This window comes from Salmo salar, chromosome 18 (assembly GCF_965601325.2).
Source record: "Salmo salar chromosome 18, fSalSal1, whole genome shotgun sequence".
Taxonomy (NCBI): Eukaryota; Metazoa; Chordata; class Actinopteri; order Salmoniformes; family Salmonidae; genus Salmo; species Salmo salar.
The window spans coordinates 81305969-81331784 of NC_138308.1; the positions used below are offsets into that span (position 1 = coordinate 81305969).

Genomic DNA, 25816 nt, shown 5'->3' on the forward strand with positions numbered 1-25816 from the left:
TGCCGACGTGGATAACAATATCTCTATACTCTCTACACTCGGCAGTTTTAGCTTCAGCCAGCACCGTCTTTAGATTAGCCTTAACGTCGGTAGCCCTGCCCCCCTGGTAAACAGTGTATGATCGCTGGATGATTAGTTTTAAGTTTAATACTGCTGGTAATGTAGTCGCCAATGACTAGGGTTTTCAATTTGTCAGAGCTAATGGTGGGAGCCGTCGGCGTCTCAGACCCCACAACGGGAGGAGTAGAGACCAGAGAAGTCTCGGCCTCCGACTCCGACTCGCTTAATGGGGAGAACCGGTTGAAAGTTTCTGTCGGCTGAATAAGCGACACCGGTTGAGCATTCCTACAGCGTTTCCCTCTAGAAGCCATGAGAAAGTTGTCCGGCTGCGGGGACTGTGCGACGGGGTTTATACTAACGTTACTATCTGTACTTACTGGTGGCACAGACGCTGTTTCATCCTTTCCTACACTGAAATTGCCCTTGCCTAACGATTGCGTCTGAAGCTGTGCTTGCAGCACAGCTATCCTTGCCGTAAGGCGATCGTTCTCCTGTATATTATAAGTACAACGACTGCAATTAGAAGGCATCATGTTAATGTTACTTAGCTTCGGCTGTTTGAAGTCCTGACGAACCATGTCCAGATAAAACCTCCGGGGTGAAAAAGTTGAATGAAAAAAGTTGAGTGAGGGAAAAAGTAAAAATATACGGTAATGAAAAAGTAAAAACCGTCAGGTAGCAAAGTAAGATCGGCAACAAAACGCACAGCAGCGTAAACAAGTCTACACACACACACTCAGTCAGACAGATACACACACACACACACACACACACTCAGTAAGACAGATACACACACACACATTCAGTCAGACAGATACACACACACACACACACTCAGTCAGACAGATACACACACACTCAGACAGACAGATACACACACACACTCAGACAGACAGACAGATACACACACTCAGTCAGACAGATACACACACTCAGTCAGACAGACAGATACACACACACACACACACTCAGTCAGACAGATACACACACTCAATCAGACAGATAGACACACTCAGTCAGACAGACAGATACACACACTCAGTCAGACAGATACACACACACACTCAGACAGACAGATACACACACACACACACACGCAGTCAGACAGATACACACACACACACACTCAGACAGACAGATACACACACACACTCAGACAGACAGATACACACACACACTCAGACAGACAGACACACACACACACACACACACACACACACACACACACACACACACACACACTCAGTCAGACAGATACACACACACACTCAGTCAGACAGATACACACACACACTCAGTCAGACAGATACACACACACACACACACACTCAGACAGACAGATACACACACACACTCAGACAGACAGATACACACACACACACACTCAGACAGACAGATACACACACTCAGACAGACAGATACACACACACACACACACACACACACACACTCAGTCAGACAGATACACACACACACACTCAGACAGACAGATACACACACTCAGTCAGACAGACACACACACACACACACACACACACACACACACACACACTCAGTCAGACAGACAGATACACACACACACTCAGTCAGACAGACAGATACACACATTCAGTCAGACAGATACACACACTCAGTCAGTCAGACAGATACCCACATTCAGTCAGACAGATACACACACTAAGTCAGACAGACAGATACACACACTCAGTCAGTCAGACAGATACACACACTCAGTCACACAGACAGATACACACACACTCAGTCAGTCAGACAGATACACACACTCAGACAGACAGATACACACACTCAGTCAGACAGACAGATACACACACACTCACACTCAGTCAGACAGATACACACACTCAGTCAGACAGACAGATACACACATTCAGTCAGACAGATACACACACTCAGTCAGTCAGACAGATACACACATTCAGTCAGACAGATACACACACTCAGTCAGACAGACAGATACACACACACACACACTCCGTCAGACAGACAGATACACACACACACTCAGTCATTCAGACAGATACACACACACACTCAGTCAGAAAGATACACACACACACTCAGTCAGACAGATACACACACACACACACACACACACTCAGTCAGACAGACAGATACACACACACACTCAGACAGACAGATACACACACACACTCAGTCAGACAGATACACACACACACTCACACACTCAGTCAGACAGACAGATACACACACACACTCTGTCAGACAGATACACACACAGTCAGACAGACAGATACACACACTCTGTCAGACAGATACACACACAGTCAGACAGACAGATACACACACTCAGTCAGACAGACAGATACACACACACACACACACACACTCAGTCAGACAGATACACACACTCAATCAGACAGATACACACACTCACACACACTCAGTCAGACAGACAGATACACAGACTCAGTCAGACAGATACACACACACACTCAGACAGACAGATACACACACACACACACACACACACTCAGTCAGACAGATACACACACACACTCAGACAGACAGATACACACACACACACTCAGACAGACAGATACACACACACACTCAGACAGACAGATACACACACACACACTCAGTCAGACAGATACACACACACACTCAGTCAGACAGATACACACACACACACACACACACACACTCAGTCAGACAGATCACACACACACACACACACACACACACACACTCAGTCAGACAGATACACACACACACCACACACACACACACACACACACACACACACACACACACACACACACACACACACACACACACACACACACACTCAGACAGACAGATACACACACACACACACACTCAGACAGACAGATACACACACTCAGACAGACAGATACACACACACACTCAGTCAGACAGATACACACACACACTCAGACAGACAGATACACACACTCAGTCAGACAAATGCACACACACACACTCAGTCAGATAGACAGATACACACACACACTCAGTCAGACAGACAGATACACACATTCAGTCAGACAGATACACACACTCAGTCAGTCAGACAGATACACACATTCAGTCAGACAGATACACACACTCAGTCAGACAGACAGATACACACACTCAGTCAGTCAGACAGATACACACAATCAGTCACACAGACAGATACACACACACACACTCAGTCAGTCAGACAGATAAACACACTCAGTCAGACAGATACACACTCAGTCAGACAGACAGATACACACACACACACACACTCAGTCAGACAGATACACACACTCAATCAGACAGATACACACACTCAGTCAGACAGACAGATACACACACTCAGTCAGACAGATACACACACACACACTCAGACAGACAGATACACACACACACACTCAGTCAGACAGATACACACACACACACTCAGACAGACAGATACACACACACACACACACACTCAGACAGACAGATACACACACACACTCAGACAGACAGATACACACACACACACACTCAGTCAGACAGATACACACACACACTCACACACTCAGTCAGACAGATACACACACACACACACACACACACACATTAGTCAGACAGACAGATACACAAACTCAGTCAGACAGATACACACACACACTCAGACAGACAGATACACACACACACTCAGTCAGACAGATACACACACACACTCAGACAGACAGATACACACACACACACTCAGACAGACAGATACACACACACACTCAGACAGACAGATACACACACACACTCAGTCAGACAGATACACACACACACTCAGTCAGACAGATACACACACACACACACTCAGTCAGACAGATACACACACACACACACACACTCAGTCAGACAGATACACACACACACACACACACACACTCAGCAGACAGATACACACACACACACACACACACACACACACACACACACACACACACACACACACACACACACACACACTCAGACAGACAGATACACACACACACTCAGACAGACAGATACACACACACACACACACTCAGACAGACAGATACACACACTCAGACAGACAGATAATACACACACACTCAGTCAGACAGATACACACACACACTCAGACAGACAGATACACACACTCAGTCAGACAGATACACACACACACACTCAGTCAGACAGACAGATACACACACACACTCAGTCAGACAGATACACACACACACTCAGACAGACAGATACACACACTCAGTCAGTCAGACAGATACACACATTCAGTCAGACAGATACACACACTCAGTCAGACAGACAGATACACACACTCAGTCACACAGACAGATACACACACACACTCAGTCAGTCAGACAGATACACATACACACTCAGTCAGACAGATACACACACTCAGTCAGCACACGACAGACAGATCACACACACTACACACACACACTCAGTCAGACAGATACACACACTCAAGTCAGACAGATACACACTACATCAGTCAGACAGACAGATACACACACTCAGTCAGACAGATACACACACACACTCAGACAGACAGATACACACACACACACTCAGTCAGACAGATACACACACCATCAGACAGACAGATACACACACTCAGACAGACAGATACACACACACACTCAGACAGACAGATACACACACACACACACTCAGTCAGACAGATACACACACACCTCACACACTCAGTCAGACAGATACACACACACACACTCAGTCAGACAGACAGATACACAAACTCAGTCAGACAGATACACACACACACTCAGACAGACAGATACACACACACACACACACTCAGTCAGACAGATACACACACACACCCCACCCACACACACACCACACACACACACACACTCAGACAGACAGATACACACACACACTCAGACAGACAGATACACACACACACACACTCAGTCAGACAGATACACACACACACTCAGACAGACAGATACACACACTCAGTCAGACAGATACACACACACACACTCAGTCAGACAGACAGATACACACACACACTCAGTCAGACAGACAGATACAGACATTCAGTCAGACAGATACACACACTCAGTCAGTCAGACAGATACACACAGTCAGTCAGACAGATACACACTTTCAGTCAGACAGATACACACACTCAGTCAGACAGACAGATACACACACTCAGTCAGACAGATACACACACACACTCAGACAGACAGATACACACACACACACACTCAGTCAGACAGATACACACACACACACTCAGACAGACAGATACACACACACACACACACACTCAGACAGACAGATACACACACACACTCAGACAGACAGATACACACACACACACACTCAGTCAGACAGATACACACACACACTCACACACTCAGTCAGACAGATACACACACACACACACACACTCAGTCAGACAGACAGATACACAAACTCAGTCAGACAGATACACCCACACACTCAGACAGACAGATACCCTCAGTCAGACAGATACACACACACACACACACACACACACACACACACACACACTCACACACACACACACACACACACACACACACACACACACACACACACCACACACACACACACACACACACACTCAGACAGACAGATACACACACACACTAAGACAGACAGATACACACACAAACACACTCAGTCAGACAGATACAACACACACACACTCAGTCAGACAGACAGATACACACATTCAGTCAGACAGATACACACACTCAGTCAGTCAGACAGATACACACACTCAGTCAGACAGATACACACTTTCAGTCAGACAGATACACACACTCAGTCAGACAGACAGATACACACACTCAGTCAGTCAGACAGATACACACACTCAGTCACACAGACAGATACACACACACACTCAGTCAGTCAGACAGATACACACACTCAGACAGACAGATACACACACTCAGTCAGACAGACAGATACACACACACACACACACACTCAGTCAGACAGATACACACACTCAGTCAGACAGACAGATACACACATTCAGTCAGACAGATACACACACTCAGTCAGTCAGACAGATACACACATTCAGTCAGACAGATACACACACTCAGTCAGACAGACAGATACACACACACACTCAGTCAGTCAGACAGATACACACACACACTCAGTCAGACAGATACACACACACACTCAGTCAGACAGATACACACACACACACACTCAGTCAGACAGATACACACACACACTCAGTCAGACAGACAGATACACACACACACTCAGTCAGACAGATACACACACACACTCAGTCAGACAGATACACACACACACTCACACACTCAGTCAGACAGACAGATACACACACACACTCTGTCAGACAAATACACACACACAGACAGACAGATACACACACTCAGACAGACAGACACACATACTCACACCCACACACACACACATACACACACACTCTAACCCCGCCACACACACACACACACACACACACACACACACACACACACACACACACACACACACACACACACACACACACACACACACTCACACACACACACACACACACACACACACACACACACACACACACACACACACACACACACTACCTTCCTGCCAAGGTCCACACACGATATGCCATCAACAAGCAAACAGAAATAACCACGTTGTGGTTTTTAACCAAGGTGGCGAGACGACGTCACTCGGACGTTACTCCAACGTCAGCATGTTTTGTTTTTCCATCAGGCCCACGCCCTGATTCCCACACACACACACACACACATACACGCCCTGGTCCCTGGTGCTGCCTGGGTTATATTTAGTTGGAGACTGACTGCCTGGAAGGGGAGACACGGCCTCTACTCTACTCTACTCTACTCTACTCTACTCTACTCTACTCTACTGTGTCTGTGTCTAGACCAGTGGCTCACTCTACTCTACTCTACTCTACTCTACTCTACTGTGTCTGTGTTTAGACCAGTGGTTCTACTCTACTCTACTCTACTCTACTCTACAGTGTCTGTGTTAGACCAGTGGTTCTACTCTACTCTACTCTACTCTACTCTACTCTACTCTACTCTACTCTACTCTACTCTACTCTACGGTGCCTGTGTTAGACCAGTGGTTCTACTCTACTCTACTCTACTCTACTCTACTCTACTCTACTGTGTCTAGACCAGTGGTTCTGCTCTACTCTACTCTACTCTACAGTGTCTGTGTTAGACCAGTGGTTCTACTCTACTCTACTCTACTCTACTCTACTCTACTCTACTCTACTCTACTCTACTCTACTCTACTCTACTCTACTCTACTCTACTCTACTGTGCCTGTGTTAGACCAGTGGTTCTACTCTACTCTACTCTACTCTTCTCTACTCTACTCTACTCTACTCTACTGTGTCTGTGTCTAGACCAGTGGTTCTACTCTACTGTACTGTATCTGTGTTAGACCAGTGGTTCTACTCTACTCTACTCTACTCTACTCTACTCTACTCTACTCTACTCTACTCTACTCTACTCTACTCTACTCTACTGTGTCTGTGTTAGACCAGTGGTTCTACTCTACTCTACTCTACTCTACTCTACTCTACTCTACTCTACTCTACTCTACTGTGTCTGTGTTAGACCAGTGGTTCTACTCTACTCTACTCTACTCTACTCTACTCTACTCTACGTGTTAGACCAGTGGTTCTACTCTACTCTACTCTACTCTACTCTACTCTACTCTACTCTACTCTACTCTACTCTACTCTACTCTACTCTACGGTGTCTGTGTTAGACCAGTGGTTCTACTCTACTCTACTCTACTCTACGGTGTCTGTGTTTGACCAGTGGTTCTACTCTACTCTACTCTAATCTACTCTACTCTACTCTACTCTACGGTGTCTGTGTTAGACCAGTGGTTCTACTCTACTCTACTCTACTCTACTCTACTCTACTCTACTCTACTCTACTATACTCTACTGTGTCTGTGTCTAGACCAGTGGTTCTACTCTACTCTACTGTATCTGTGTTAGACCAGTGGTTCTACTCTACTCTACTCTACTCTACCTCTACTCTACTCTACTCTACTCTACTCTACTGTGTCTGTGTTAGACCAGTGGTCTCCTACTCTACTCTACTCTACTCTACTCTACTCTACTCTACTCTACTCTACTCTACTCTACGGTGTCTGTGTTAGACCAGTGGTTCTACTCTACTCTACTCTACTCTACTCTACTCTACTCCACTGTGTCTGTGTCTAGACCAGTGGCTCTACTCTACTCCACTCTACTCCACTCTACTCTACTCTACTCTACTCTACTCTACTCTACTCTACTCTACTGTACTCCACTGTGTCTGTGTTAGACCAGTGGCTCTACTCTACTCTACTCTACTCCACTGTGTCTGTGGTAGAACAGTGGTTCTACTCTACTCTACTCTACTCTACTCTACTCTACTCCACTGTGTCTGTGTCTAGACCAGTGGCTCTACTCTACTCTACTCTACTCTACTCTACTCTACTCTACTCTACTCTACTCTACTCCACTGTGTCTGTGTTAGACCAGTGGCTCTACTCTACTCTACTCTACTCTACTCTACTCTACTCCACTGTGTCTGTGTTAGACCAGTGGCTCTACTCTACTCTACTCTACTCTACTCTACTCTACTCTACTCTACTCTACTCTACTCTACTCTACTCTACTCTAATGTGTCTGTGTCTAGACCAGTGGTTCTACTCTACTCTACTGTGTCTGTGTCTAGACCAGTGGTTCTACTCTACTCTACTGTGTCTGTGTCTAGACCAGTGGTTCTACTCTACTCTACTGTGTCTGTGTCTAGACCTATGGTTCTACTCTACTCTACTGTATCTGTGTCTAGACCAGTGGTTCTACTCTACTCTACTGTATCTGTGTTAGACCAGTGGTTCTACTCTACTCTACTTTGTCTGTGTCTAGACCAGTGGTTCTACTCTACTCTACTGTGTCTGTGTTAGTCCAGTGGTTCTACTCTACTCTACTCTACTCTACTCTATTGTGTCTGTGTTAGACCAGTGGTTCTACTCTACTCTACTCTACTCTACTCTACTCTACTCTACTCTACTCTACTCTACTCTACTGTGTCTGTGTTAGACCAGTGGTTCTACTCTACTCTACTCTACTCTACTCTACCTCTCACGGTGTCTGTGTTAGACCAGTGGTTCTACTCTACTCTACTCTACTCTACTCTACTCTACTCTACTCTACTCTACTCTACTCTACTCTACTCTACTCTACTCCACTGTGTCTGTGTCTAGACCAGCTCTACTCTACTCTACTCTACTCTACTCTACTCCTACTGTGTCTGTGTTAGACCAGTGGCTACTCTACTCTACTCTACTCTACTCTACTCTACTCTACTCTACTCTACTCCACTGTGTCTGTGTCTAGACCAGTGGCTCTACTCTACTCTACTCTACTCTACTCTACTCTACTCTACTCCACTGTGTCTGTGTTAGACCAGTGGCTCTACTCTACTCTACTCTACTCTACTCTACTCTACTCTACTCTACTCTACTCTACTCTACTCTACTCCACTGTGTCTGTGTTTAGACCAGTGGTTCTACTCTACTCCACTGTATCTGTGTTAGACCAGTGGTTCTACTCTACTCTACTGTGTATGTGTTAGACATGTGGTTCTACTCTACTCTACTGTATCTGTGTTAGACCAGTGGTTCTACTCTACTCTACTGTGTCTGTGTCTAGACCAGTGGTTCTACTCTACTCTACTGTGTCTGTGTCTAGACCAGTGGTTCTACTCTACTCTACTGTGTCTGTGTCTAGACCTATGGTTCTACTCTACTCTACTGTATCTGTGTCTAGACCAGTGGTTCTACTCTACTCTACTGTATCTGTGTTAGACCAGTGGTTCTACTCTACTCTACTGTGTCTGTGTCTAGACCAGTGGTTCTACTCTACTCTACTATGTCTGTGTTAGTCCAGTGGTTCTACTCTACTCTACTCTACTGTATCTGTGTTAGACCAGTGGTTTTACTCTACTCTACTGTATCTGTGTTAGACCAGTGGTTCTACTCTACTCTACTGTATCTGTGTTAGACCAGTGGTTCTACTCTACTCTACTGTATCTGTGTTAGACCAGTGGTTCTACTCTACTCTACTGTATCTGTGTCTAGACCAGTGGTTCTACTCTACTCTACTGTATCTGTGGTAGACCAGTGGTTCTACTCTACTCTACTCTACTGTGTCTGTGTCTAGACCTGTGGTTCTACTCTACTCTACTGTGTCTGTGTTAGACCAGTGGTTCTACTCTACTCTACTGTGTCTGTGTTAGACCAGTGGTTCTACTCTACTCTACTGTGTCTGTGTCTAGACCTGTGGTTCTACTCTACTCTACTGTGTCTGTGTTAGTCCAGTGGTTCTACTCTACTCTACTGTGTCTGTGTTAGTCCAGTGGTTCTACTCTACTCTACTGTATCTGTGTTAGACCAGTGGTTCTACTCTACTCTACTGTATCTGTGTTAGACCAGTGGTTCTACTCTACTCTACTATGTCTGTGTCTAGACCTGTGGTTCTACTCTACTCTACTGTATCTGTGTTAGACCAGTGGTTCTACTCTACTCTACTGTATCTGTGTTAGACCAGTGGTTCTACTCTACTCTACTATGTCTGTGTCTAGACCTGTGGTTCTACTCTACTCTACTGTATCTGTGTTAGACCAGTGGTTCTACTCTACTCTACTATGTCTGTGTCTAGACCTGTGGTTCTACTCTACTCTACTGTATCTGTGTTAGACCAGTGGTTCTCCAACCTCTCCTCGGGGCCCCCCAGCCGTTCCATGTATTTGATCTATTCCAGAGCTCGCACACCTGATTCAACTTGACAACTAATCATCAAGCCCTTGACTAGGTGAACAGGTGAACTACTGTAGTACAAGGCTTCCCCTGTAGAGGGGGGACGGCTGGGTCTTTGTGTGTGCGTGTGTGTGTGGTGTGTCTCTGTGTGTGTGTGTGTGTGTGTGTGTGTGTGTGTGTGTGTGTGTGTGTGCTGTGCCTAGGACAGCATCTTTCTTTTTCTCTCTCTCTTTCTCTCTCTAATCCATCAATTCATCCCTTCATCAGTCTCTCCATCCATGAATTTATCCAGACGGTAGTAATTACCCCCAGTCTGCCCAGATGATGATGATGATAACTATTTATTCTAGTGCCATGTGATGCTCTGAGGAAGAGACCAGCCGTTTCAACATGTGTCAACATGCCCTGCCTTTATATAACTTTTATGGTTAACCAGGACTAGAGTGACTCATTCTGCCATCTATGGTAACTGACCCAACACTGCTCTCTGCAGGGCTATTAATGATACTGTACTTTATCTATTGTGTCTTTCAAACATGACTTATTTTGTATTTTATTTTTATTTAACCTTTATTTAACTTGGCAAGTCAGTTGAGAACAAATTCTTATTTACAATGACGGCCTACCCCGGCCAAACTCTAACCCGGACGGCGCTGGTCCAATTGTGCACCGCCCTATGGGACTCCCAATCACGGCCGGTCGTGATACAGCCTGGAATCGAACCAAGGTCTGTAGTGACGCCTCTAGCACTGAGATGCAGTGCCTTAGACCGCTGCGCCACTCGGGAGCAGCAGTGACAATGACAAGACATTTGACTTTCAAGGGTTAAACCAAGGATTTAAACCCATGATCCAACAAATGATATGAAAGCCAAAGTACATAGTTTGTCTTTGCTTTAATGTCCCAGAGACGGTCTGCAAGATCATACATAAGTGTTAGTTCTTGTTTTTGTGTGTTGTGTACCATTCTCAGGTGGGCGTCTGAGTGTGTCCACCACACACACACCAGGCTCTCTATTCCCTGTCGGAGAGACGGTGGTGAGCTACACAGCTACGGATCAGGCAGGCAACAACCGCACCTGCCACCTCACCATCACTGTACAAGGTAAAAGGAAAGAGTTTACTAGAGTTTACTAGAGTATACTAGAGATGACCAGAATATACTAGAGTTGACCAGAGTATTCTAGAGTTTACTAGTTTATTCTGTACATCTATATCTTTACAGTGTTGTGGCTTTACAAGGTAGGCCTAAACACTACAGGCACTTAGATCTTTATTCAACTAAAGGATTTGTTTTAATGTTCATGTATTTATGTGATATTTAATATTTTTTTATTTGGTTTAAGCAGAGCTTCACTATTTTGGAATAGGATGAAATCTCAAATCAATTGTTTGGTACTCTACTTCACATTTGCTATCCACTTTCTTTCCTTCCTCCATATTGTACTACATTACCTATCAATGTAAAGACTGGGTGCACACAAAATAAGTACAATATGTATTTTATTTAATATAATTCAGCCAGCCCCATAACTACATTACCCATGAAGCTCTGTGTGTCTCTATTATATCCCAGGCTCTACATGTGAGCAGCCCTTCGTCCCAGTGAATGGGGAGTTCTCCTGTTCAGAAGAGGAGGACGGAGTAAACTGTACTCTGTACTGTAAAGACGGATACAGCTTCACACAGCAGGCCGTCCACAGCTACTTCTGTGCCAACAACGGAGTGTGGGAGCCACCACACTCGCCCGACAGACCCGACTGCTCCTGTGAGTGACCTTAGTCATAGGTTACATCCCAAATGGAACCCTATTCAATATATAGTGCACTACTTTGAACCCTGGTCTTTGGGTATGGGTGCCATTTGGGACACATACCTGTAGTACATTTTCTTTGAGAGTTTCTTTTCATCACTTTGGTGCAATTTTCACAAGTATGTGAAACTCAAGGCAGATAATCAAAAAGGCAGTTGTTTCAAAACTCTAAGCACATTTTCAATTGACTAAGCTAACATATGGAATTGTTTTAAGATGGTCATACCATGGATCATTTAGCAATTTGATTTTGAATTTTAGGAACCCTTTAGGTATAAAAAATATATACATTCAAATGATTTGATAAAATATTGAATTTGGCCTTTACTATAGCCCATAGAAATGCATTGAACAGCACATTCACGAATGGCAAAAAAGACAGTCAAAAAATGTATCATAAGGAATGAGTATTTGAAGTGTCTGTCCTATATCTAGGGGCTATAAGAAAGCTCAGGAAATATGGGACAAAGCACCTCCATAATACCATTAGTTTGTATGGGTTACCTTCAGACGAGTCCCGTGACACTTGTGGGGGTCGTAGAACAAAATGCAAAACACCAGCGGGTTTGTGAGAGTCACCCCTCTTCATATTAGTTTGTAGCTCAAACGGTTTGGATGCTACAGACAGAAGTTGGCACATCAGCGTCACCGACTTCAGACGAGTCCCATTTGATGGGGATTTTTTTATTACCTTACTTAGATTGATACATGGGTATCAAGGATTAAAATACATTTTACTATTACTTAACCCGACTGCTTTTAATTGATGATCACGTTAAACGTTTGCTAAACCTATAGATTTTACATGTGAACTGGTTTAACTACTACATATTTTGAAAACTAAATAATGAAAATGTATCTGTAAAGTAGAAACATAAAAGTATACTGAACAAAATATAATGTATATGTGCTGAAATAAAAGATCCCAGAAATGTTCCATACTCACTAAAAGCTTATTTCTCTAAAATGTTGCGCATAAATTTGTTTACATCCCTTTTAGTGAGCATTTCTCATTTGCCTAGATAATTCATAATCCACCTGACAGGTGTGGCATATCAATAAACTGATTAAACAGCATGATCATTACACAGGTGCACCTTGTGCTGGGGGCAATAAAAGGCCACTCTAAAATGGCCTTGTGTGGGCAAGTGGTTTGCTAATGTTAACATTGTGAACAGAGTGCCCCATGGTGGCGGTGGGGTTATGGTATGGGCAGGTATAAGCTATGGACAACGAACACAATTGCATTTTATCGATGGCAATTTGAAGAGACGGATATGTCTTAATGAGTTCCTGAGGCCCATTGTCGTGCCATTCATCCGCCGCCATCACCTCATGTTTCAGCATGATAATGCACAGCCCCATGTCACAAGGATCTGTGCACAATTCCTGGAAGCTGGAATTCCATGGCCTGCATACTCATCAGAAATGTCACCCATTGAGCATGTTTGGGATGCTCTGGATCGACGTGTACGACAACGTGTTCCAGTAGACGCCAATATCCAGCAACTTCGCACAGCCATTGAAAAGGAGTGGGACAACATTCCACAGGCCACAATCAACAACCTGATCAACGCTATGCAAAGGAGATGTGACACACTGCATTGGGCAAATGGTGGTCACACCAGATACTGACTGGTTTTCTGATCCACATATCTATGACCAACAAATGCATATCGGTATTCCCAGTCAGGTGAAATCCATAGAGTAGGGCCTAATTTATTTATTTCAATTGACTGATTTCTTCATATGAACTGTAACAGTGAAATGTTTGAAATCGTTGCATGTTGCGTTTATATTTTTGTTCAGTATATGATATAATACTCAAATGTACTACTATGATGATGAGTATTATGATTTTACTTCACAGTAAGTTTAAAAAACATCTGATATTGACAAGATGAGCGATGTACTGTATGTAATAAACACATTTATATCAACGTTTATTGGTCGTGTACAGAGATTAGCAGATGTTACAGCAGGTGTAGTGAAATGCTTGTGTTTCTAGCTCCTACAGTGCAGTAGTACAATATCAATACAATACCAATAACAAATAATCCAGAAAGTCCAAAACAAGAAATAAATGCATCCCCTATGAAGGAAACATGCCATGCTCTTATGAACTGAGCCACGTACAGGACAACTACAAAACACAAGTGCAATATAATACTGTAAAACACAATACACGATTATAATAAAGCTGGAAGATGTATGATTGCCATCCCCATGAGCGTATCACCCTACTTAAGGCCATGGATGAGATATGCAATGACGTCATACCTACAGTATGTCAGGCTTGGATTCGCCGTGCCAAAAGGTTTATCCCCAGGTGCATGAACAATGAGGACATTTACTGTGATGTCAATGAGAACCTAAAGTATGACCAATGAGGACATTTACTGCGATTTCGATGAGAACATATGGCCAACTGCTTAAGACAGACTTAATGCAAACAAGTGGCTGCTAAACATTGTTTCTTTCATTTCGTTCATTTTATTACACTGTGAAAGATGTGTTCAATGATCACACCTATAAATTGATCCATTTTAATGGGTAGTGCAAGTGTATTGCCTAATGTGAAAACAGTGTAATGTATTGTAATTTACAGTACTGTTGCAAACTACATTCAAAGGGCAATTTTGAATCATGTTTCTTAAATTTGCTATTGGATTATCTGGTTGTTAAAATGACTTAATATGGAAGATGTGATTATATTGTGTTTTGATGATTAAACCAATGTACTCATTAAATTTCACAGTCAACTTTTATTTGGGATTAAGATGTCGTCAGACAAAAGCAACGCACAATAAAAGGTTTTAAATGTAAGACTGGCTGGTTTACAAGTGTTACCAGTTTGGAGTTTTGTACAAAGAGGTTTGAAAATTCATCACATGATTGTGAAAATAGTACCAGTGATAAAAAACAGAAGTCATATGAAGTCGCATCCTCTCTTTCCACCTCTTATGTTACAGTTTCAGTAGCTGTACATGCAGGCTTTTCATTATTGAAATGAAGTAATATGTGTGTCTGTGTGTGTGTGTTTGCATGTCTGTGTCGGTGTGTGTCCTGTCCCTCTATCTCAGTGAACCGTATTGCCAACCATGGGTTTAAGCCCTTTGAGATGCTGTTCAAAGCCTCTCGCTGTGATGACCTGGACCTGGTCAAGTCCTTCACTGGGGAGTTCAGCACTAAACTAGGAGACATGGTGAGAACACAGGGGTACACGCACACACACACACACACACACACACACACACACACACACACACACACACACACACACACACACACACACACACACACACACACACACACACACACACACACACACACACACACACACACACACACACACTATACGTTTCCTTTCTCTCTCAATTGTATCCATAGCTCCCGACCATCTGCAGTAACGATGATGTTGCCTGCAAGTTAGATGTGATGTCACAGGGCCACTGTCTGGAGTACAACTACGACTATGAGAATGGATTCGCCATCGGTAAGACCTTTTCAATTACTATTGGGCCAGGAGTTTTCCCTGACCATGTGATCATATGACCTTGTTATAGGTTGTACAAACAGCCCAGACATGTTGCCTGTAAAAACTCCTTTCCCCAACTATAAGATTGTATTGTACAAGCAGTAGAGCCTCGACATGAATGTATTTGCCCTATAACCCCCCCCCCCCTTCCTTCCCCCCTTCCCCTCTCTCTCTCTCCCCCCTCCCTACCTCCCCTTGCCCTCCCCCGCTCCCTACCCCTCCCTCTCTGTCCCTCCCCCTCCCTCCCCTCTTCTTCCCCTCTGTCTCCCCTCTCCCTGCACCTCCCTCTCTTTCCCTCCCTCCCTTCCCTCTTCCTCCCTCTCCCTCCCTCCCTTCCCTCTTCCTCCCTCTCCCTCCCCTCTGCCTCCACTCTGCCTCCCCTCTCCCTCTCCCCTCTCCCTCTCCCTCCCCTCTGCCTCCACTCTGCCTCCCCTCTCCCTCTCCCCTCTCCCTCTCCCCTCTCCCTCTCCTCTCCCCTCTGCCTCCCCTCTCCCTCCCCTCTGCCTCCACTCTGCCTCCCCTTTCCCTCGCTCCTCTCCCTCTCCTCTCCCCTCTGCCCCCCCCCCTCCCCTCTGCCCCCCCCTCCCCCCCTCCCTCCCCTCTTCTTCCCCTCTGTCTCCCCTCTCCCTGCACCTCCCCCTCTTTCCCTCCCTCCCTTCCCTCTTCCTCCCTCTCCCTCCCTTCCCTCTTCCTCCCTCTCCCTCCCCTCTGCCTCCCCTCTCCCTCCCCTCTGCCCCCCCTCCCCTCTGCCTCCCCTCTGCCTCCCCCTCCTCCCCCTCCCCCCTCTACCTCCCCTCTGCCTCCCCTCTGCCTCCCCTCTCCCAGGTCCAGGAGGATGGGGCAGTAACTGGGGACCCCAGAGTGGTCAGGACTATGCCTACTTCGATACAGGCTTTGCCACGGACAGCCAGAGAACTCCTATGCAGCAGGACGCTCCCGGCAGGACGGGAACCTCCCATTACCGCGCCAAGAGGCACCGTAAGATCACCGGCCCCACCAGAGACCAAAAGATACAGATCTTCTTCAACATCACAGGTAGCTATGAGGGAGGGACTGTCATCATACCCGTGTTAACACACTCATGTTCATGTTACTAAGCATATGACAGTATGCCGGTATATTTTGTTTATTTTGATCTGTTCCATCAAACGAGCACCTGGCAAGTTTCTTTGGATGTGCTCACATAATGCCTGATGGACGAACACTTTACTGCCCATTGGGAAGCACTTGGCTACCTAATAAAGTTGTTTCAGACCAGGGTAGACGATGATTGATTGATTGATTGATTGATTGATTGATAATTATATTCATTATGTGAGTCTGGGAGTGAAGTCTTTGGACAATCAATTACGTTAATTGATAATTTATTAAGTACCATATAATTTGGCCTTAGAGGGTTGGAATTGCATAGCCATTGAATAGCCCTGGCCTAGAGGGGAGTAGGGACGGATTTAGAATTGAGTGTTAGTTGTTGTTGTTGTCGTTCGAGTCCCGTCCTTTGAGCTGTGCCCATTCTCCCAGCAAGCATCCCGTTGCCCTCGTCCAGGAATGACTCGGTGGAGGTAGCCAATCAGAAGCGCCTGTTGCGGACCCTGGAGCAGCTGACCAATCGGCTGAAGCGGACGCTGGCCAAGCAGCCTCTGTCGTCATATCACGTGTCTTCGGAGATGATTGTGGTGGCTGACCCCAAGTCCCTGGAGAGCAAGAGGGCCTCTCTGTTCTGCCGACCTGGGTCTGTACTTAATGGGAGGATGTGTGGTGAGTAGTGGGCCCTGAGATACACACAGTAACAGTATATATCTTTAGCGTGGTCTCCAGGTTCACAGTGTCCACATACAGTATTAATGAAGGAATGAATTAATGAATTAATGATTTGATGGATGAATTAATTAATGGTTTGATGGAGGAATTAATTAATGAATGAGTGTCCATATGGGTTGCTGTGTGCCTCAGTCCAGTGTCTGGTGGGAATCTACTACTCTCTAGTTATGTGTTGTAATGTGTAAATATGTCTGGCTATGTGTGGAAATATGTAAATATTCTGGCTATGTGTGGTAATGTGTAAATATGTCTGGCTATGTGTTGTAATGTGTAAATATGTCTGGCTATGTGTGGCAATGTGTAAATATGTCTGGCTATGTGTTGTAATGTGTAAATATGTCTGGCTATGTGTGGTAATGTGTAAATATGTCTGGCTATGTGTGGTAATGTATATAATTAGATGTGGTTATGTATTCTGTGTGTTCCAGTCCAGTGTCCGGTGGGAACCTACTACTCCCTGGAGTATGCAGAGTGTGAGAGCTGCTGGCTGGGGTCCTTCCAGGAACAGGAGGGTCAGATGGAGTGTAAGACCTGTCCTGATGGATCATCCACAGCCTACCTCCACGCACGCAGCCAGGACCAGTGCAAAGGTAAAACACTGTAACCCTGCAGAGGTAAAACACTGTTACTCTCCAGAGGTAAAACACTGTTACTCTCCAGAGGTAAAATACTGTAACCCTGCAGAGGTAAAACACTGTAACCCTGCAGAGGTAAAACACTGTAACCCTCCAGAGGTAAAACACTGTAACCCCGCATAGGTAAAACACTGTAACCCTCCAGAGGTAAAACACTGTAACCCCGCATAGGTAAAACACTGTTACACTCCAGAGGTAAAACACTGTAACCCTCCAGAGGTAAAACACTGTAACCCTCCAGAGGTAAAACACTGTTACTCTCCAGAGGTAAAACACTGTTACTCTCCAGAGGTAAAACACTGTAACCCTCCAGAGGTAAAACACTGTTACTCTCCAGAGGTAAAACACTGTAACCCTGCAGAGGTAAAACACTGTAACCCTCCAGAGGAAAAACACTGTAACCCTCCAGAGGTAAAACACTGTTACTCTCCAGAGGTAAAACACTGTAACCCTCCAGAGGTAAATGATGTAACCCTGCAGAGTTAAAACATTGTAACCATCCAGAGGTAAAACACTGTAACCCTCCAGAGGTAAATGCTGTAACCATCGAGACGTAAATGCTGTAACCATCGAGACGTAAATGCTGTAACCCTCCAGAGGTAAATGCTGTAACCCTCCAGAGGTAAATGCTGTAACCCTCCAGAGGTAAACGCTGTAACCCTCCAGAGGTAAATACTGTTATCCTCCAGAGGTAAAACACTGTAACTCTCCAGAGGTAAATACTGTTATCCTCCAGAGGTAAAACACTGTAACTCTCCAGAGGTAAAACGCTGTTACGCTCCAGAGGTAAAACACTGTAACCCTCCATAAGTAAAACAATGTAACCCTCCAGAGGTAAAACAATGTAACCCTCCAGTGATAAAACACTGTAACCCTCCAGAGGAAAAACACTGTAACCCTCCAGAGGTAAAGCACTGTAACCCTGCAGAGGTAAATTATGTAACCCTGCAGAGGTAAAACACTGTAACCATCCAGAGGTAAAACACTGTAACCCTCCAGATGTAAACACTGTAACCATCCAGAGGTAAAGCACTGTAACCCTGCAGAGGAAAAACACTGTAACCCTCCAGAGGTAAAGCACTGTAACCCTGCAGAGGTAAATGCTGTAACCCTGCAGAGGTAAAACACTGTAACCATCCAGAGGTAAAACACTGTAATCCTCCAGATGTAAATGCTGTAACCCTCCAGAGGTAAATGCTGTAACCCTCCAGAGGTAAAAGACGTACAATGTCCTCATACATTGGTTATACTGTACATAGGGCCTGGAGTTTTTCTGACCAAGTGATCTGACTAGGAAAAAAACACTGGGTCCCAGTACCTAGTCAGAACTGACCAGGAAAAATGGGTCCTAAAATACTGTATCATCAACTCTATTCATCATGAGCAGGTGGCACCATCTCTACAATATCCTGAAGGCTATGAACATAATGACCTCTTTACTGTGATATGTTTATAGTGTATGTGTTTCTGTGTGTGTTTTCAGAGCAGTGCAGGCCTGGAGGTTACTCTGTGAATGGGCTGGAGACGTGTGAGTCGTGCCCACTGGGGCACTACCAGCCTGGGTTTGGATCCAGAGAGTGTCTGGTCTGTCCGGATGAGACCTCCACCGTCACCAGCGGGGCAAGGGAGATGTCTGAGTGTGGAGGTGAGTTAGAGAGAGAGAGACAGAAACTATACAGTACTCAGACTCTCAACTCGCCACTGACCCTGTGAAGAGGCTCCCGAGTGGCGCAGCGGTCTAAGGCACTGCATCTCAGTGTAAGAGGCGTCACTACAGTCCCTGGTTCGAATCCAGGCTGAATCACATCCGGCTGTGATTGGGAGGCCCATAGGGCGACGCACAATTGCCCCAGCGTCGGTTTGGCTGGGGTAGGCCGTCATTGTAAATAAGAATTTGTTCTTAACTGACTTGCCTAGTTAAATAAAATTAAAGAGGGGAGGGGAAACCACAGACCTGACACTCAGACTGAACTCACTGACTCTGCATAAAAATATGACTACTGAGCTTACTTTCATCTGTGACACTGACGAACTGTCTCCCCTCCAGTTCCTTGTCTGGCAGGTCATTTCTCTCGAACAGGGTTGGTCCCCTGCTACCCCTGCCCTAGAGACTACTACCAACCCGACCATGGCCGCTCCTACTGCCTCGCCTGCCCTTTCTACGGCACCACCACAGTCACCGGGGCCACTGCCATACAACACTGCTCCAGTGAGTTTCACTACACTGGCTGAATTTCACATCACACCCTACTGTTACACTACACTGGCTGAATTTCACATCACACACTACTGTTACACTACACTGGCTGAATTTCACATCACGCCCTACTGTTACACTACACTGGCTGAATTTCACATCACACCCTACTGTTACACTACACTGGCTGAATTTCACATCACACCCTACTGTTACACTACACTGGCTGAATTTCACATCACACCCTACTGTTACACTACACTGGCTGAATTTCACATCACACACTACTGTTACAGTACACTGGCTGAATTTTACATCACACCCTACTGTTACACTACACTGGCTGAATTTCACATCACACACTACTGTTACACTACACTGGCTGAATTTCACATCACCCCCTACTGTTACACTACACTGGCTGAATTTCACATCACACACTACTGTTACACTACACTTGCTGAGTTTATTTACTTAATTACTTAATTACACCATATTCCTTACTGCTTATACAGTATATATGCAACCAAATGTTCCTCTGGTGAAAATCAAGTTTGAACTGAATTATAGTGTATTCATGACACCCTTGTTCCCTATAGTGCCCAACCTTTGACCTGAGTCTGCATCTGTAATGCCATCCTATGCACCACAGGACTACTGACACATGGCTCTGGTCAAAATGACACTAGACTGATAACAGGGTATTATTTGAGACTGTAGACATACAACATTGTTTGAGACTTGGCCACTGAATGGAAAAGGGATTTTGATAAAGGCACAGGAAAGAATGGAAATGTATTAGACATGTGACTACTGGGGAATGGAAATGTATTAGACATGTGACTACTGGGGAATGGAAATGTATTGGACATGTGACTACTGGGGAATGGAAATGTATTAGACATGTGACTACTGGGGAATGAAATACCCTACAAAATAAAGGCCATAAGTATGAGAGCCAACCGTGGCTGTAGAATAAATATGAGCTTAATGAATCTCTCTCTCTCTCTCTCTGTCTCTCTCTCTCTGTCTCTCTCTCTCTCCATCTATCTCCCCCCTCTCACTCGCCCTCCATCACTCCCTCTCTCCCTCTCTCCCTCTCTCCCTCTCCCTCTCTCCCTCTCTCCTTCCCCTCTGTCAGGTTTTGGCTCTAGTTTCCTGCCCAAGGAAGAGAGTGTGACATCAGCCCCAGAGGTGGTGATATCCCAGGACTACCAGGCTAGCAGCCAGGTGAGACTGACTGACTGACCCATGTCCTCAAGAGACCTCAAGGGGTTACCCTGCAAACAATAATGAGTCACTAGGACGTCACAAAATGGTCGCCTAAAGTTGTCAGGATATTGTGTCATGGTCCCCTGGAGGTTTTTGTCTAATTCCCAGTTTGTCCCGGAGACGTCACCTGATGGTCGCAGAGAAATGTTCTCCTCCTCCAAAACATTTTGTACCCACACTACACATACTACACATCTCCCCTTGTTACTGTTGCTAAGGCCCTGATTGGTGAACCACTGATCCAGTCACAGCTCTTTGTCTTTTGGCAATGCTAGGGACACCCACCCACAAAAAGTACTTTTAGGATCGTTGGAGCAAAGTCTAATGCTGTGTAAATGCTTGAGTTGAATAACACTATTCAACTGATCGTTTTCCACAGCTGTCCAGTAACCCCTTTACATACAGTACCACACAGAGGAGTGATTTATTACTGTCTCCTTATCTCTGAGACACTAACAGCCAGCCAGGCTGAAATCTTCCCTTGACTGTTTAGGCTCTAAAGGTCTTATCAATCATCCCCTATCTTAGACACATAGGCTGTTAGAACTGGTTCTTGTTTTTATTATTTTTCTAAGGAAGTGGAGCCAATGACCCCTTATCTCTTTTGTAAGTTTGCCACCCCCTTGGAGGGGTAAACAGCTCTGTGTAGATAAAGTATATAAAGACTGTGTGATATGTAAATATTCAAGTTCCTCCCCGGGAAATTTCAGGAGAGTAAACTTCCTTGCAATTGCTTGAATAAACTCTTAAAAACAAGCTCTGTCTGATCGTTGGAACAAGTTCTTCCTCAACAGTGTTTTGGAACTTAAATATTTAACATACATAATTACATTGTGTATGTTTATTCATACAGTCAATGTTATTTAACATGTCCTCTCCTGACGGATTTCACCTGTAGTGTCAGAATGCTCAAGGAAGCAGGAGGGTTGAAGTCAGGCACAGGAGACACAAGTCCGTGAACACTTGCCAAAAACAGGTAGGGCAGGGCAAGGTAAAACAAATATCCATAAACAGCCCGAACACAGCGTAGGGACGCAGTCCAAAACACACTGCCACAAAACCTACAGGCAGAAGGGAAAAAACACCTGTTCCCCAGACGTACAACCTGACGAAAATAATCACGCACAAACACAGACATACCTTGCTAGACTAAATAACCCCCCCTACTAATAACTAAACCAAAACAGGTGCGTGCCTACCTAGACCTAACCAACAGAAAGTGAAACAAAAAGGATCGATGGCAGCTAGTAGGCCGGCGACGACGACCGCCGAGCGCCGCCCGTTCGAGGAGGGGCGCCACCATCCGTCGGTGTCGTGACAGTACTCCCCCCTGACGCGCGGCTCCCGCAGCGCGCTGACGCCGGCCTCGAGGACGCCCCGGAGAGCGAGGCGCAGGGCGATCTGGATGGAGGCTGTGGAACTCCAGGATGAGCGCTGGGTCCAATAAGTCCTCCACCGGTACCCAGCACCTCTCCTCCGGGCCGTACCCCTCCCAGTCCACGAGGTACTGCAGGCCCCTCGCCCGGCGTCTGGAGTCCAAGATGGACCGGACTGTGTACGCTGGGGGCCCCCCGATGTCCAGGGGGGGTGGAGGGACCTCCCGCACCTAATTTTCCTGCAGTGGACCAGCTACCACCGGCCTGAGGAGAGACGCATGAAACGAGGGGTTAATGCGATAATAAGAAGGAAGTTGTAATCTGTAACACACCTCGTTTATTCTCCTCAGGACTTTAAATGGCCCCACAAACCGCGGACCCAGCTTCCGGCAGGGCAGGCGGAGGGGCAGACTCTCTCCCCTGGGGTAAACACAGGGGCCTCACTGCGGCGCCGGTCAGCGCTCACCTTTTGTCGTTCCCTGGCTCGTTCCAGGGATTCCTGAACAGCGTCCCAGGTCTCCCTAGAGCGCTGAACCCATTCCTTTACCGCAGAGGCTTCCGTCTGGCTCTGATGCCATGGCCCCAGGACCGGCTGATAACCCAACACACATTGGAACGGCGACATGTTGGTAGAGGAATGGCGCAAAGAGTTCTGAGCCATTTCGGCCCATGGTACGAACCTTGCCCACTCCCCTGGCCGGTCCTGGCCGTAGGACCGCAGAAACCTGCCCACTTCCTGATTTACCCTTTCTACCTGCCCATTACTTTCGGGGTGAAACCCTGAGGTCAAACTGACCGAAACCCCCAGTCGCTCCATAAACGCCCGCCACACTCGGGACGTGAACTGGGGGCCTCGATCTGAGACGATATCCTCAGGCACCCCGTAGTGCCGGAAGACGTGGGTGAATAAGGCTTCCGCGGTCTGCAGGGCCGTAGGAAGACCGGGTAAAGGAAGCAGACGGCAGGACTTAGAGAAACGGTCCACAACGACCAGGATCGTGGTGTTGCCCTGAGACGGCGGAAGATCGGTCAGGAAATCCACCGCCAGGTGGGACCATGGTCGCTGTGGAACCGGGAGGGGCTGTAATTTCCCTCTAGGCAGGTGCCTGGGAGCCTTACTCTGAGCGCACACTGAACAGGAGGAGACATAGTGCCTCACGTCCCTCACCAAGGTGGGCCACCAGTATCTACCACTAAGACCACACACTGTCCGCTCAACCCCTGGGTGACCCGAGGAGGGAAGCGTGTGCGCCCACCGAATCAGACGATCGCGAACACCGAGCGGAAAGTACTTACGACTCACTGGACAGTGTGGAGGTGTAGGCTCCGTCCGTAACGCCCGCTCGATGTCCGCGTCCACCTCCCAGACCACCGGTGCCACCAGGCAGGAGGCTGGAAGTATATGGGAGTGGGATCGGTGGACCGTTCCTCGGCGTCATGGAGACGAGACAGTGCGTCGGCCTTAGTGTTCCGGGAACCTGGGATATACGAGATGTTAAACTGAAATCTAGTAAAGAACATCGCCCACCTGGCTTGACGCGGGTTCAGTCTCCTCGCCGCCCGGATGTACTCCAGATTGCGGTGGTCAGTCCAGATGAGAAAAGGGTGACGCGCCCCCTCAAGCCAATGTCTCCACACCTTCAGTGCTCTGACCACAGCCAACAACTCCCTGTCCCCCACATCATAGTTACGCTCCACCGGACTCAACTTCCCAGAGAAGAAGGCGCAGGGGCGGAGCTTGGGGGTGTGCTCGAGCGCTGGGATAGCACGGCTCCTACCCCAGCCTCGGACGCGTCCACCTCCACTATGAAGGGCAAAGAGGGATCCGGATGCGCCAGCACTGGAGCGTCAGTGAACAAAACCTTCAGACGACTAAAGGCCCTGTTCCCCAGACGTACAACCTGACGAAAATAATCACGCACAAACACAGACATACCTTGCTTGACTAAATAACCCCCCCTACTAATAACTAAACCAAAACAGGTGCGTGCCTACCTAGACCTACCAACAGAAAGTGAAACAAAAAGGATCGATGGCAGCTAGTAGGCCGCCGACGACGACCGCCGAGCTCGGCCCGGTCGAGGAGGGGCGCCACCATCCGTCGGTGTCGTGACATGTAGGCCTATTCCTACACTTTGCACTTCAAAGTAAACCTCAGCTCTGTTAAAATACACTGCAATTCGGGAGTAACATGAAAACAGAATAATATGCCCCACCAACATTAGACAACTGTACTGAAAACCCAAAC

The 25816-nt window shown here is 46.3% G+C and overlaps 1 protein-coding gene across 2 annotated transcripts in view; it reads left to right on the forward strand.

The window, feature by feature from the left end:
• The window catches only part of LOC106577822 (sushi, von Willebrand factor type A, EGF and pentraxin domain-containing protein 1), a 192557-nt gene that overhangs the window by 99040 nt on the left and 67701 nt on the right, over positions 1 to 25816 (forward strand). For both annotated transcript variants that reach the window (XM_045701416.2, XM_045701415.2), the window contains exons 11-20: positions 11890 to 12021; positions 12493 to 12684; positions 15813 to 15934; positions 16120 to 16225; positions 17093 to 17302; positions 17789 to 18025; positions 18517 to 18678; positions 20207 to 20368; positions 20771 to 20932; positions 22062 to 22150. In XM_045701416.2, coding sequence (XP_045557372.2) covers positions 11890 to 12021; positions 12493 to 12684; positions 15813 to 15934; positions 16120 to 16225; positions 17093 to 17302; positions 17789 to 18025; positions 18517 to 18678; positions 20207 to 20368; positions 20771 to 20932; positions 22062 to 22150 — 1574 coding nt within the window. The remainder of the gene's footprint in view (positions 1 to 11889; positions 12022 to 12492; positions 12685 to 15812; positions 15935 to 16119; positions 16226 to 17092; positions 17303 to 17788; positions 18026 to 18516; positions 18679 to 20206; positions 20369 to 20770; positions 20933 to 22061; positions 22151 to 25816) is intronic.